This window comes from Poecilia formosa, unplaced genomic scaffold, assembly GCF_000485575.1.
Source record: "Poecilia formosa unplaced genomic scaffold, Poecilia_formosa-5.1.2 Scaffold60, whole genome shotgun sequence".
Classification (NCBI taxonomy): Eukaryota; Metazoa; Chordata; class Actinopteri; order Cyprinodontiformes; family Poeciliidae; genus Poecilia; species Poecilia formosa.
Genome location: NW_006799999.1, coordinates 1,504,485 through 1,518,044, shown reverse-complemented (window position 1 = coordinate 1,518,044; position 13,560 = coordinate 1,504,485). Strand labels below are relative to the sequence as shown.

Genomic DNA, 13,560 nt, shown 5'->3' with positions numbered 1-13,560 from the left:
CTGTAGACGGACGAAGGGTAGGTGCTCTCCAGGTCATAGCCCCAGGACAGAGGTGCCACCTGGGGTGTGTGTCTGCAGAGACCCCTGGTGTTCCTCATTAAGTTGGCTTGAAGGTTACCTAATATCTCTGGAAGGTCTGTGGCTGTGACTGCAGCTCCTGTTGATACAGAAAGAAAGGAATGTCATTTTAGGTTACCCCGTAACACAAAGTTGCTGACTGTGTCTCCCAATATCAGGGATGCTTTAAGAGTTATACAGTCTTCGTACAACCAAAGCAAAAACTGTGTCTGCGTTCTCAGCCTAGGGTTGGTCTTGTTTCCAGTACAGGAGGCGAGGTCTACACCTTTCCCCTCATCTTTTTGTGGTGTTCATGGACTCATTTTCAAGGCGTAGTGGTGGGGACTTAAGTGTGTTGTTTCAGAAACTCGGGTCTTTTTTGCTCAGTCAAAAAAAAAGACGCGATGAATCATGACTAACAGACAAAAAATATAATCTGCAAACAACAATCTGAAATGAACTTCCCTCGTCTCATAGGGTGGCTGAACTCATCCTTAGAGATGGTGAGCAGCTCAAAGTAGAGAGGCTACTCCATCACATCAAAAAGAGTCAGCTGAGGTGGTGAGGGCACATGATCAAGATGCCTCCCCAGTGCCTCGCTTAGTTTTGCCCAATCTGTCAAGAGCAGACCCGGAACATGTCAGAGGGAATATATATCCCTTCTGGCCTTGGGATCCCCAATCAAAAACTGGAGAATGCCACCTTTGTGAGGGATGTATGGGTGTCCATTTTGGGACTGCTACCGCACTACCAAAAATGTCTGTTCATTGGACAGGCAGATTGTGAAACAATATTACAATCAGAGATTTTTTTTTTTTTGTCCTGTTCATTGAGTCCTGTTTATGTTTAACACCATGATGAGTCCAGTGACTGCTCACCCAGTAGACTGGCCACAATGGCTACCAGTCCTGTTCCTGCTCCCAGTTCCAGCACCTCCTTCCCTCGCAGGTCCACTGTGTCCCTGTTGTTGTCAAGGAAGGAGCACAAAGCCAACGCCTGCAAATTGAAGAAAACACTGTTGATATGACGTTAAGCTAAAGAAGGTTATATGATTTTTTTTTTTTGTACTGTAGCAAACTGTTATCAGAAACACTCACAGCTGGCCACATCATTGCTCCAAATGAATCTATGGATTCGTAAATGACGATGTCCTGCCCTACATAATGGTAGATGTCTTTGTTTATGCGGCAAATGACGTTTGGAACCCATTTCTGCCTTGCAACTGTCTGGTCCGAACGCTCCTGTTCTACAGGGACCAACAGACACGTGGTGTAACTCAGAAAGCATGAAACAAAACATAAGGCTTGAGCGTAGACTATAAAAACAATTAAAATCTTGATATGTGCAATTACAATATATAAATCTGCATAATATGGCATTGTTTTTGACTAAATAAGCTCAATGCCATTGAAAAAACAGTCTGCCTCTCTTCCTTGAGATCTGAGATACTCTACACCAAGGGGCCCTGCAACCCAACCCTGGGTGCTATCTCAGGAACAGCTAGTTATACCTTTGGCTTCACTATGTTTTGGCCTTCTCTTGCATCTCAGATTTAGTTTGCAGCACTCCTGACATTCTCATTAAGGCTGTTTGTTTCATTTTATAGTCTGCTGACAAACTAACACGTCGATCTGATTAGATAAGAACAGCATTTTAAACACAACAAAGACCTAACAACTCAAAATCCATACCTGTTTTGTATGGAATAAATTATAATTATTTTTTTTAGTCACACTTGAGCTTGTTGAACATCTGTAATATGCAAACAGTCCTGGCACATCCTTTGGTACTTAAATTATTTGTGTGTGAAGATAACTCACCAGAAGTGTTGTCATTGCTTGCAACATTCTCACTTTGCTCATGTGTTTCATCGTCTTTAGAGGTCACAATTTCCTCTTCCTCCTCATCACTTTCAAACTCTTTGTCTTTTTCCCACTCCTCCTCATTGTAACTGTCCAGTATATCAGCTCTCACCTCTTTACAGGCACAGGAAGGTTTGTCTTCACTGTCGTCTTTGTTGCTTTCTTCCTCCACAGTCGTTCCATCCTCTTCTCCCAACAGATCTTGGATTTCCAGCCCCTGATCTACTTCACCATCTCCTTCCCTACTCGTTGCCATGAAGATCTTCATCTCTCCTTCTTCGACCAGCAGACTTGTGTGGAAGGCTTTCTTAAAGTTCTCTGTGAACACTAGATCGGACTCAAATCGGACCTTGTTGGCCCAGATCAGTGTTGTTCCTGGTTTGCAGAAATGTTTCATGGTGACCAAGAGCTCATCCAGGAAGTCGTGATGGTAAACCACGTCGGCTGCCAGGACGTAGTCATACCTGTAGACGGACGAAGGGTAGGTGCTCTCCGGGTCATAGCCCCAGGACAGAGGTGCCACCTGGGGTGTGTGTCTGCAGAGACCCCTGGTGTTCCTGCACAGGTTGGCTCTAGTGTTGCTCAGAACCTCTGGAAGGTCTGTCGCTGTGACCCAACCACCTGAAAAAACAGACCCGTTAAAGCAATCGCACGTGTTCATTGTCAGTCGATGCAGACAGGTTCACGTTCACTCGCACCGAGAAGTGCCGCTACCACAGACACAAGGCCGGTTCCTGCTCCAATCTCCAGGACGGCTTTGTCCACGAGATTCAGCCGGTCACGGTGAGTGTCAAGGTAGTGACAGAGAGCCAAAGCCTGGGAGAAACAGCAATAATTGCCACTGTCAGTGTGTAAATCCAAAGAATGAATGCAAAGTAAAACATATAATGTAGCAACTACCCAAATGTCCAATATAGCATAAATAACTTGAGTTTAATAGGTAGTAGGTTACAGCCAAACATGACATTACAGTCCTCAAACTTAATGTAGGAAAGGAAGTATAATTGTAGATTTTTCCCTTCCTGTGTTGCACTGGGATGCAGAGAATTGGCGAGCTACTCATGGCTTTTTCAATCAAAGCATTTCTGAACATTTTGCAACGCCACGGTGCAGAGTGGATAACCTTGACCCTACAATGAACATCAAGTGGCAAAATCAAAAATCTGAATCTGTCAGATCCCTTTAACTCTCAGTGTTGTTTTTAAAGAGAAGCATGGCTCGCCCATACTTCTCCACAGTAGGTTGGGTTTTATAAAAAGTAAAACCTCAGAACCAGCACCAGCACACTCACCCCAGGCCATATCATGCCTGCAAGTGAGTCAAGACCCTCTTCGATGACGATCTCGTGGCCAGCAAAGCTGTACACCTCTTTGCACATTCTGCAGTAAAAACACGGAGCCCAGGCCGCCAGTCGTTGCTTCCCGACAGCTGATTCCTCTGTTTGTGCATCATCTGAAAGAAATAAATAAAAGTGATAGTTTCAGATGTATTGTGGAGTGAGTCAAACACAGAGACCACATTGGTTACAGTTACCTTTATCCTCCTCTTCATTTTCTTCAGCCTCATCTTCCTCCTCTGTTCTGGCGAAGCTTGTTTCTTCTGCAAGCGGTGAACTCAAAGTTTCCATATAAAATCCTTTGTGTTGTTAGAAAGAAGGTAGTTTTTATTTAATTTGAATTTGTACTTATGAGAGCAAACATACCAATGATTAAAACAATGTTAGATTAGTTTCTTTTTTCTTCAACTGAGCTGGATTTCTATCATCGCTCTGATAAAAATAAGAAAATGTTTTATTCTGGTGTCTCACCTGTTAGTTGTGATCCAATTCCGCTTCAATTCCCATGAAAGAGCACCTCAACTGTGTCTGGATACGATGGACTGCGATGTTATAGAGGCTCAGCATCCAACAGGACACTCCCATCATCATTACAAGGGCAGAAGGGTATTTTTAGAGCTGTGCTCATTAGGAATAAACCTCGTAGAGGAGCAGAGGGCACAAAGTTTCAAATGCACAAACAGAGGAGATGGAGGAGGAGCCAAGAGGAAGAAGGGCAGGTCAAGTAAGCCGAGTCTTTGCTTCATTACGTGTCTGCTGGTGGTCCATCTGCAGAGAACCAGACAGTGGGGTCCCTAACCCATAAAATAATCAGATATAAAGAGGAGGAATGCTACACCTACAAAAAAATAATGACGGTTGTTTAGGGTCAGAACAGCCCTAATAAATTATGGCGGCGCATCGGTTTTAATGGGTTGACTGTATCCAATAGAAAAACACAGAAAGACATAGCACAAGTTTTCACTGTGCAGAAAACCAACCCAGGATATGATTTGTGTTTGACACGACAGCATCTTGGCAGAGAGACTGAGTGTTATTACTGACCTGTTGACTCCATTTGACACCCAGAAGCAGAGACTGATAAACACAGAATATGTCATGATAGAAGTTACTTGGATTACTGTGCCGTGATGACGATCACATGAACTCGTCCTTCATGGAAAATCGACATCTTCAAAGCGTAATTTAAAACTGTTACTTGTGACAGAAAAAGCAATTCATTTTTTATGTTTTTTTTTAATTTTTTTAAGCAAGAAACATTGCCCATATCGGAAAAAAAAAAGGTGTAGAGTAACTCTAATCTCTGTCAGTAAACAGTTATTTTTGCAAAGACGCCCAAACACAGGGCTGGGTCAATGGTTCAAACAAATAGTCTATTTAAAATTAGTCACGTAGTCTAGGATGCCTTCATGCCTCTTGCTTTTCCTGCAATGGCCTCAATTGCTTCAGCAGAGATAGAGGGTAACAGGATCAGGCTGGACTGCTTCCTGCACATATCAAGCTCTGGAGAAAATAAGGCGGCTCTAATGTCGACAGCATCAGACATACCCGTCATGAATAATAATCTAAATCTTATTTTAAATGCTGGATTTAGCCCGGTGACAAAGCAGAATTCCAGCGTTGTGTCTCTGTGAGAGGATTTTTAGTATTGACAGGCTGTGAAAAGAGAAATTAAGTGAACAGATATTCCTATAAGGCCACAAACAGGCTTCAGCTGTTGGGTATTTATTTGTCTTGACAAAGGCGGAGGTATTTACTGCCCACCAGCAGCTTAGATGCCCTGCATCCCTTTAATCCAGCTCTTCAACACTCCTCTCGCTCCAGAGACACACATCCACCAGAACCACCAGGAACGCCAGGACAGAAAGCGACCCGGAAAACCTTGGAGGATTTGGAATCATCAAAGTATCAGATTTAACAGGTTACATTTATAGAGGCTGACTCAAACTTACTCTTTCCAATTTGATTAACTGGTGAGTTTCCAAAATATGGAAGAAATTGGGCAGAGCGTTGGTGTTCAGGTTACTGAAGTGGTATACAGAGAGCCAAATAAAGGGGTAATATGGGTGTGATATTTAATTTGACCTCCTAAAAGTGATGAGCTGCTAAACTATGACCTTTAACAGTTTAGTCATCTAATAGAAAAAACTCAAAAATAGCTTCAGGAATAAGACTTGATCTCAAAATGACTCATTTGTTTGTTAAAGTTGTGTTTTAACACGTCATTGTCTATATCTGCTTGTCCTTGAAGGGTATATTCTTTAGCAGTCGTGGGCCAAGAGGCTGGGTGCGATCTGGACATGCCACCAGTCCAACACAGAACAAACAACTGTACACACACACACACACACACACTCACGCACGCACGCACGCACGCACGTAGGGATAATGAACCTCAGACATAGCCTAACAGTGATGTTTTTGGACATTGCACACAAAAACATACAAAGTATTTGAGAAAGTATTTATTTACATATTTTACCCTTTGATTTTCAAATGAAATAAAGTAGCTTCACCTGTGCTGAGAGCATTGTAAACAGTTAGATGTCCATCTTTTTTTTTTTTTTGGCAAGCCTGCAAACACACAAACAATTGCTGCTGATGCCATTCACTATGATCTTTGAGACCCAGATTCATAGTAAGTACTCAGTGTCCTGTGTGTTCTTGATTTCATGCAGCCTCTGTTTGGTCCTTGCTGTCCTTCCTCCAGGCTCGGTACAGTTTTATACTCAGACTGGGCAGGTTGTACAGCTCCTCGAGGTGGAATCGCTGCTGAAAGCGGTCCACAAAGCTGTTCTCCGGGTCCAGCCGGAAACGCATGGCCCACAGTATCTGAGTGCCATCCTGACAGAGGTAGTCGAACGTCTCCATGAGCTCATTCAGGTAAGGGTGCGCGTACACCACATCAGCTGCCAGGATGTAGTCAAAACGATGCGTAGCACGAGGGAAACGCTCAGCCACGTTCTGACCCCAGATGAGCTCCATGACCTGGAGAGAGTCATCAAACCTATTAAACAACTGATAGCCAAAAATGTTTTTTTTTTTTTTTCTTTTTTGCGATGCTTTAAAATTTCATTTTATTTGCACTAAAATAGATTCCAATATAGACTTTGAGTTTCATTTTATATTTGTTTCTATTTTCTCAAGTTGTGAATTAGACTTGCACTGGGTAATATAACTGTGTTATAAGTGGGTCAAGAACAAAACGCACCAGAGGGATGTATTTGCATCTGCCCTCGGTGTTGCGGGTCACATTGTACTGGAGGTTCCCCAGCACATCTGGCAGGTCTGTGGATGTTACTTTGGCACCTGAGAGACAGCGAAAAGTGTCAGAGAAAAGTAATTACAAGGTAAACTGAAAGCATGATCACATCCATGCAAATCACCAGATTTTTTATTGGAGTACCTAACAGACTGGAAACAATGGTGACAAGCCCAGTTCCGGCTCCCAGTTCAATCACATTCTTATGGGCCAGGTTGTATTTGTCTTGGTTGGTCTCCAGGAAATGGCACAGCACCATGGCCTGTTGGAGGAGAATACACTTCTGGTTAATGGGAGGGGTCATCAGCAAGAGTAAGTCTGTGTGTTTAAACTTCAAACATTTAGTTTGGTGACATTCGGTGTGATCCTGACTGTGGAAGTGAGAAAACATGGTCAGATTGAACAGAAAGACTGCTCTTGTCACTGTTTCAGAGACATTATGACTGTAACTTTTTAACGTCTATGGAAGGTTGGGAAGTACAAAACTTTTTCTCTTTAAGAAAAATATTAAAGCAAGATAAAGTTTTATAGATAAAACAAAAATGAAGTCCTGGATTTTTTAAATATCTATATTTTGGACACATTAGTCTAAAATGCAGTTATTTGGAGACCAGAGGACATTTTCTTCAGAATACCCATTTGTGTTGAAATCCTTTATTTTACAAAAAAAAGTCTTTTTTTTTTGGGTGAGTAATAAATTGGTTTCTTTTCTACACCAGCGGGCCCAGCAACCCAACCCTATGTGCTATCTCATTACAGCTAGTTTATACCTTTGGCTTCACTATGTTTTGGCCTTCTCTTGCATCACAGATTTAATTTGCAGCACTCCTGACATTCTGACATTAAGGCTGTTTCATTTTATAGTCTAATATGTGAACCATTCTTTTAGATTATCTAAATATTTTGTTTCTTGTCCGTACTGAGGGTAAGATCGCACCGAGGGCCAGAGTACGGCTCCGTAGAGGTCTGTGGACTCTTTGATCCGTATCTCCTGATCAGAGAAGATGTATCCCTCCCACGTCTCAGGACCGATGGCCGATGGGTGGAATTGCCGAGACATGATGGCTTTGGCCAGCTCTGCATCCTCAGTGACGTCCTCTTTGGTATCTGTAAAGAAAAGTATCAATTATAATAGTCAAACCACGATGCCACGATGCCAAAAATGAACAAGAAAGAGAGGAGTAGACATTTCAACATTTCAAGAGATGTATGTCAGATAAAAGAGGTGCAAAAGTACCACAAACTAAAATCAGGAAAACCACAGTGATGTGTTTTTTCTCGACTTTTTTTTCTAGAACGTTTGACTCTTTGCTCTGTGAATCACACAGAGGCTTGTCAGCTCTCCTCTGAGCTGCGTTGGCTGCATGAGAGCGTTGACATGCGAGCATCCAACCCACAACTTTGCGTTACGCAATGCTGGTATAGATAAAAGGTCAGGAAAGCCCACTGTGACAATGCCAAGCTTGTGGAGTGCTTGCACGGTTTCAAACCCTCTTTCTGTTTTCACTTCACGCAGACATGACTGCAGAAAATTCCAGCTTCAGCACAACTGCCTCTCCAGAAAAAAAACGCATATAGTTCATTTAAAGTATATGGAGAGGGACTGGACAGAGAGTAAATAAATGGTTCTGAGCACAAGTCCAAATTCTTACCGCCTTCTTTGGTGCTGGAGTCCTCCATGGCTTTGGGCTGCCGAGCGTCTATGTCTGAAGGAGGACAAGCAGACCCTAAACAGGACATGTTACCGTGCACGAGCCAACCACAGTATGTGTCCTGTGGTCAAAGGTAAAGCCTTTTCAGATGTGGGTCACCGTGGAGGCTGATCTCGAAGGAGCTGTTATTTCTAACCCTCTGTGGTTTTAGGTTACACACAAACGCAGTGTTTAAAACGTCCTCGTCCAACAATCCCATGCGGAGCCTCAGATCCTGCCCATATTTCAAGTTCCCTCCGGTCAAGCTTAAAGGCCTGTCTGAAGCAGAAAGCTGACTGACAGCAGCAGCTGCTGCTGCGCTGTTGTTGGACAGGAAAGATGGGTGGCGGCATGTTTTGATTATAAGGGACTGAATTAAATATTTTAAAAAACTCAATAATCTCCTTAATTTTTACATCAGGGATGGAGCTTGTGGTTATTTATTCTTTATTTAAAAACCTGTTTCTGTTTGTACAAGCATTTTGTTTTACATAAAGAGACGTGTCTGACTGTAAATGTGTATGGATAATGAGGTTAAATGAGTACAATACATTAGACTTGAACTTTTGTTAGTGTTGATATAGCAGACAAAGAAATGACATCTGACACATACTTAGGGAAAAAAAATTTTTTTAATGCAGATCAACATTCCTCTCACATCTCCAAAGTAGTAAAAAAAATTTTCGCAATATTCCCAGTAGCTTCAGTGTTGATAAAAAAAACAAACAAACATGATGCATATCACAGAAAACTCTCAGTTCATTTATTTTCAGAAATTTTCAGCTGGTTTCACATTTAGTACCACAAGTTTTGAGAACATTTATGCAAAAGTTGAGCGTCTTAAAGCTTCTTTCCTCTTCCTCTTGTGCGTTTTCGTCCTCGGCCTCGTCTGTTGGCCTCAAACACAGATCGGGCTGTAACCATAGCAACGGCCCTGCCTTCGTCGCTATCCTCACCGGAGCTGCTGCTGCTGCTCTTCCTGCTGGCCTTCTGAGGTAGTTTTTTAGTAGACTGGTCAGCAGCTGTTGCTGTGAAGGATTCCTGACCTGGACTACAGAAATCCCTGAGGGACGTAAAAGGAGATTCAGAATTTGACTTTGGAGCTAAGAAACCTCCACCTGTCACGGGGGACTCCTCTTCTTTCTGTCCTTCTGTGTTTTTTAGATTTCCTTTCCTGGATTTGGATGGAGAAGGAAGTTCTTCTTCACTGCTTTCGCCTTCCCCTCCTTCCCTCTCCTTTCTCTTCATGCAGGTGACGGCTCGGCGGAGTCGCTGGCTTCGGATCGCCTGCTTTTCCTGCTGCTCCAAGCGGAAGAATGAGTCTATTCGGAGCTGAGTCTACAGTGAAAAAGAGAAACAGGAAAAACGCAAGATTTTTTTTTTATTTTATACATTCCTTAACTTCATCCCTTACAATATATAAGATATATTTAAAAATTAAAATGTTAGTTTTGTTGGTCAAAAGCAAGTCTGGTTCGTGTTTATTTATTTTTAGAATATTATTTTTCTATTAGGGTTCTTTGTCAGAGTCCAAGAGAACCAAAAAATTGCATCAATGTTGATTCCTAACTTCTGTGCAAATAGGTTTTTATTCCCATGCCACATATGCACATTTACAGTAAATTTACAATACATGAGAACCTATTGTTACCTAATGGAAAACAGTAATTTTATTGATTTTAAAATAGTTGAGAACTGAATGGGAATAATTATTCCACAAAATGTTGCAGGAAAAATATGCATTATGCACAAATACATTTCAAAAACTAAAGATGTCAAAGTTAAATACTTATTTTAGATTATTTATTACTTTTAAAAAACTGTTATTTATCATCACAGTAAATTTATCATTTTTAGCCCTTTAAGCTTCTGGCCCTTTTTAATTCCCTCCCAGCTGTTTAACCTTCCAACCACTGGAATTACCTTTAGCCCCGTGCAGACGGCTAATAGGACAATCTGCTACTTAAAGTGTTGATTCTTAGCTTCTTATTAACAAAACGTTAGCTAACAACTCCCTCACTGATCCTGTTCTGCAGGATCAGTGAGGGAGTTGTAAACTTTGTTCAAACTTTAAACACAATTTAATCATTAGTTATATAAACCCTTCTTATAGTTTCAGAAAGTAGTGTTGGTCTAACGTCATATCAGCAGGAGCAGCTACATCACTGATGATGAAGCAATCAAACAAGGTGGTAACCAAGTCAAGGTGGGTAAAGTCTCTCAGTTACCTGCTGGTTGTTGAGCTGTTTGATCACAGGTTGGAGAGTCTCCTCCGTCTTTCTGGTGCTCCAGCCAAAACGACTCAGACAGAACGTGACAAAGAGGTCAAAGAAATGATCACGAAGAAAACAGAAATGCAAGGAGAAGTAGTAGTTGTAGTTTAGTTTTAAGGTCATATTAACAACTATGGATCATACAACATTGATTACTTAAAACATTAATAAATAAACAAAAAAGGAAGTAATTAAATAAGCAATTAAGATCATAAGGAACTTAAATGAGATTTGCTACATAAATATGCAATAACAAAAAAAACAACACTTTGCAAGGCATTAGCTTATTAAAATGTTTTCTATTGTAACTTTACTGTAAAATGGCTGCAGAAACAAAAGGATATTCTTTGATCATGTCGAGTTGCGGGCGGCCCCAGCTGAAGGAGGCCTGGGACTGATCGACGGCAGGCTGGAGGTAAGCCTGAGCCACCGCAGGGTTGGGGAAGCCAGGCTGAAGTTTTAGTTCCCTCAGCTTCTTCTTCACCTTCGTATCTCTGGGATTATCGGTCAGACGCTTCTTCTCCTGAGCCTCACACCACCAATTACTACAGGGACAAAAATGGAGAATGTAATTGCTCTTTAGTATAAATGTGTTCCTGCACTTTGTTAGGGCTAAAAAAATTAAAAAGAAAAACAAACCTAAGCTGTATTAGTGGCTCCAGTCCCGGCCCTGGAAACTCGTTCAGTATCTCCATGCCAGTAACATATCCCACTCCTGCAACACCCTCTGTGTAGTCACTTCCAAGCAGATAAGCCAGATTGATCATCTTTGTTCTGTCCAGACCTGGCAAAGACAGGCGCCATCGCACTTCATCAGGAGAAGGAACACTGATGGATTATCTATCTTTACCCAACAAATAGTTACATTCTCCAATGTGTTCATTAGCTCATCAATTTAATCTCTGCTATTCCACTATTCTTTCACTTTAGGCCAAAACACAGCCCAGTTAGGTCAGCAGCCACTGACCTAACTGGCTCTGCAGGTCGCTGTACTGGTAGTGCTCAACATATTTGTTCTGGCTGAAGAAGTTCCTGTAAACGTGTCGTCCTCCAAACAGCCACACGTCAGAGTCGTCTGTGATGGTCCCGTTTGTCTGGTCGGCGCGGTCCAACGCCGCGCACTGAGCCTCGGCCTCCATGGGAGCCACCAGGAACGGCACGCCGAACAACCGCAGCAGCTCCTGCGTTCCAAACACTCATCAATTTACAAAGCAAAACAAAGGATGAAAACGTAAAACCACACAGACTGACAAATGCTTCAGGGTTTATAGTTGCTCATCATAGACACTGAGAGACAAGCGTGCCACAATCCAAAATAAATGATTTTGTTAATTTTTTTTTACATAGAAACTATAATGAATACATGGAACTAATTTATGATGTAGGCATAACCTCTATTAAGTTAAATGCAAAGTAATTTAGTCATTGTCTTTTAAAATCCTATACAGTTATTCCAGAATTTAATTATTTTTAAATCATCTGTGCCGCAGTCAATTGTATGGTAATAATAATAATAATAATAAACTGTTACTATGACTCATTAAATGCACCACAGCATCTAACTGATTAACCCCTTAGCCAATTAAACAACCCATAGGTCAGCCACTTTAGCCCCGCCCCTCTAACTTTGATGGGTGAGGCTGACCAATAAAAAAATTGATGATAATGATAAAAATAAATATTTTATGTAGCTTTTCCCAGTTATATTTAAACATTAAGCTTAAAATGTAAATACAATTTAAATAACTACAGAAGCATTTGATATTTATTCAATGTATGCATTTCTACAGTTATTTAAATAAATATATACAACAGTTATTGCAGGATTTTTTTTTTATCTACTGTACTGCAACACTTGTGGCCCTTGAAGGTACTGCAGGATGACGCCATAATTTTAACACATTTAGTTTCTACTTAACTGTTTATCTGATAGCTTAATGTCGCTGTTGTCATTTATCAGAACTCTCAGAGTGTGTGCTTTTATGATTACAGCAATGTGTTTCTCTAGGGAGCGTCTCCATGTTTTTGTTGTCATGTGAGGAATCCCTTTGCTCTTAGCAGCACATTATCAAAACAGCTGAAGGGATTAATGAAGATCCTCCACTCTGACAGGTATACACCAGTGCTGACTTTATGATACAGTTAGTACAGGCAAATTCTGATCACAAACACAGACATGAGCATGCTGCTGTGTAAACTGAACATACTGCAAATAAAAATCACAGCAACGAATGCAAGTCGAGCTGTGTGTTTTGGCAAATGCAGCACAGGGAAATGCGCGCCCGCCCCCTCCCTCACTGACCTCCTGCACCTGCTGTGAATCATCAGCTGTCAAGCCCCCCATCATAGAAAATGAAAATACATACATGCAAGTCAGACTGCTTAAGGAGGGTTTGCTCCCCGACAGACCGGGTCTGATGACACGGCTCGTTTCGTTCACCTGGCTCTCCAGGTACATCTGCCCCGTGACTGTGCTCGCCATCCGCTCCTGCTGCTGCTTCTGCTCCCTCAGGCTGCTCTGCTCCAGCTGCAGCGAGCTCTCCAGAGCCTCCAGCTCGTCCTGCAGCACAACAAACAAGTTACTCTACACGCACGCTGACCTGCTGACCATCTGAAATACAATCAAGTAGCTCAGACACCACCTAAAGATGTTGACGTTAAAGTTATGACAGCAAGGAGATATTTAGTTAGAGCTCCGTTGCAGCTGCAAAAAATCTTAGAGATCTAAACTCATTTTGAAGAGAGCAAGCTTTTCAGCTTCAAGAGATTTCAAATGTCTGCCTTGTCAAAAGATCATTTCACTAAAGTAGTAAATATACTCTGAGGGGAGAAACATCTGTTACGTTGTTTTGGACATAAAACAGCATCGGAATACGCTGCATTAGACTAGAAATACTATTTTGGTTGTTAAAATTTAAAAACAATTTAAAATTTGAGGCGTCTCAACAACTTGAAGGTGTTCATGTTAAACCTTTGTCATAATCATCATATAACTTGTGAATTTCATCGACCAATTGACACTTAAAGTAGCAGGAGGCTAGTTAAAATATTAGCAAAAATATTTTGACTAGCCAATGTA

General features: G+C 41.5%; 3 protein-coding genes across 3 annotated transcripts in view; all 3 read right to left on the bottom strand.

The window, feature by feature from the left end:
* Positions 1 to 2: 2 nt before the first annotated feature.
* mettl21ca (methyltransferase 21C, AARS1 lysine a) lies at positions 3 to 3,823 on the bottom strand (the record flags this gene model as incomplete). Its single annotated transcript, XM_007553997.2, has 8 exons — positions 3,727 to 3,823; positions 3,453 to 3,554; positions 3,211 to 3,371; positions 2,618 to 2,735; positions 1,878 to 2,540; positions 1,155 to 1,303; positions 936 to 1,053; positions 3 to 157 (listed from the first exon to the last, which is right to left on the bottom strand). Coding segments are annotated over exons 2-8 (1,458 nt in total), but the record flags the coding sequence as incomplete, so codon positions are not given.
* A 1,869-nt stretch (positions 3,824 to 5,692) lies between these two features.
* Positions 5,693 to 8,524, bottom strand: mettl21e (methyltransferase like 21e). Its single transcript, XM_007553952.2, has 5 exons — positions 8,170 to 8,524; positions 7,455 to 7,624; positions 6,662 to 6,779; positions 6,467 to 6,564; positions 5,693 to 6,243 (listed from the first exon to the last, which is right to left on the bottom strand). The coding sequence occupies exons 1-5, from the start codon at positions 8,255 to 8,257 to the stop codon at positions 5,926 to 5,928; spliced, it is 792 nt and encodes a 263-aa protein (XP_007554014.1). The 5' UTR covers positions 8,258 to 8,524; the 3' UTR covers positions 5,693 to 5,925.
* A 298-nt stretch (positions 8,525 to 8,822) lies between these two features.
* ercc5 (excision repair cross-complementation group 5) overlaps positions 8,823 to 13,560 on the bottom strand; it is a 9,721-nt gene continuing 4,983 nt past the window's right edge. Inside the window, exons 11-16 of the mRNA XM_007553948.2 lie at positions 12,922 to 13,041; positions 11,449 to 11,662; positions 11,121 to 11,265; positions 10,826 to 11,026; positions 10,437 to 10,521; positions 8,823 to 9,546 (exon numbers count right to left, since the gene is read on the bottom strand). Of these exons, the coding sequence (XP_007554010.1) occupies positions 9,049 to 9,546; positions 10,437 to 10,521; positions 10,826 to 11,026; positions 11,121 to 11,265; positions 11,449 to 11,662; positions 12,922 to 13,041 (1,263 nt within the window). The 3' untranslated portion in view covers positions 8,823 to 9,048. The remainder of the gene's footprint in view (positions 9,547 to 10,436; positions 10,522 to 10,825; positions 11,027 to 11,120; positions 11,266 to 11,448; positions 11,663 to 12,921; positions 13,042 to 13,560) is intronic.

Coding starts and splice junctions, on each gene's coding strand:
- mettl21e (XM_007553952.2), bottom strand. CDS start 8,257: ATGTCCTGTTTAGGGTCTGCTTGTCCTCCTTCAGACATAGACGCTCGG. Junction 6,565..6,661: donor CATTGTTTCCAGTCTGTTAG/GTACTCCAATAA, acceptor GCTGTCTCTCAG/GTGCCAAAGTAACATCCACA. Junction 6,244..6,466: donor GATGCAAATACATCCCTCTG/GTGCGTTTTGTT, acceptor GACTCTCTCCAG/GTCATGGAGCTCATCTGGGG.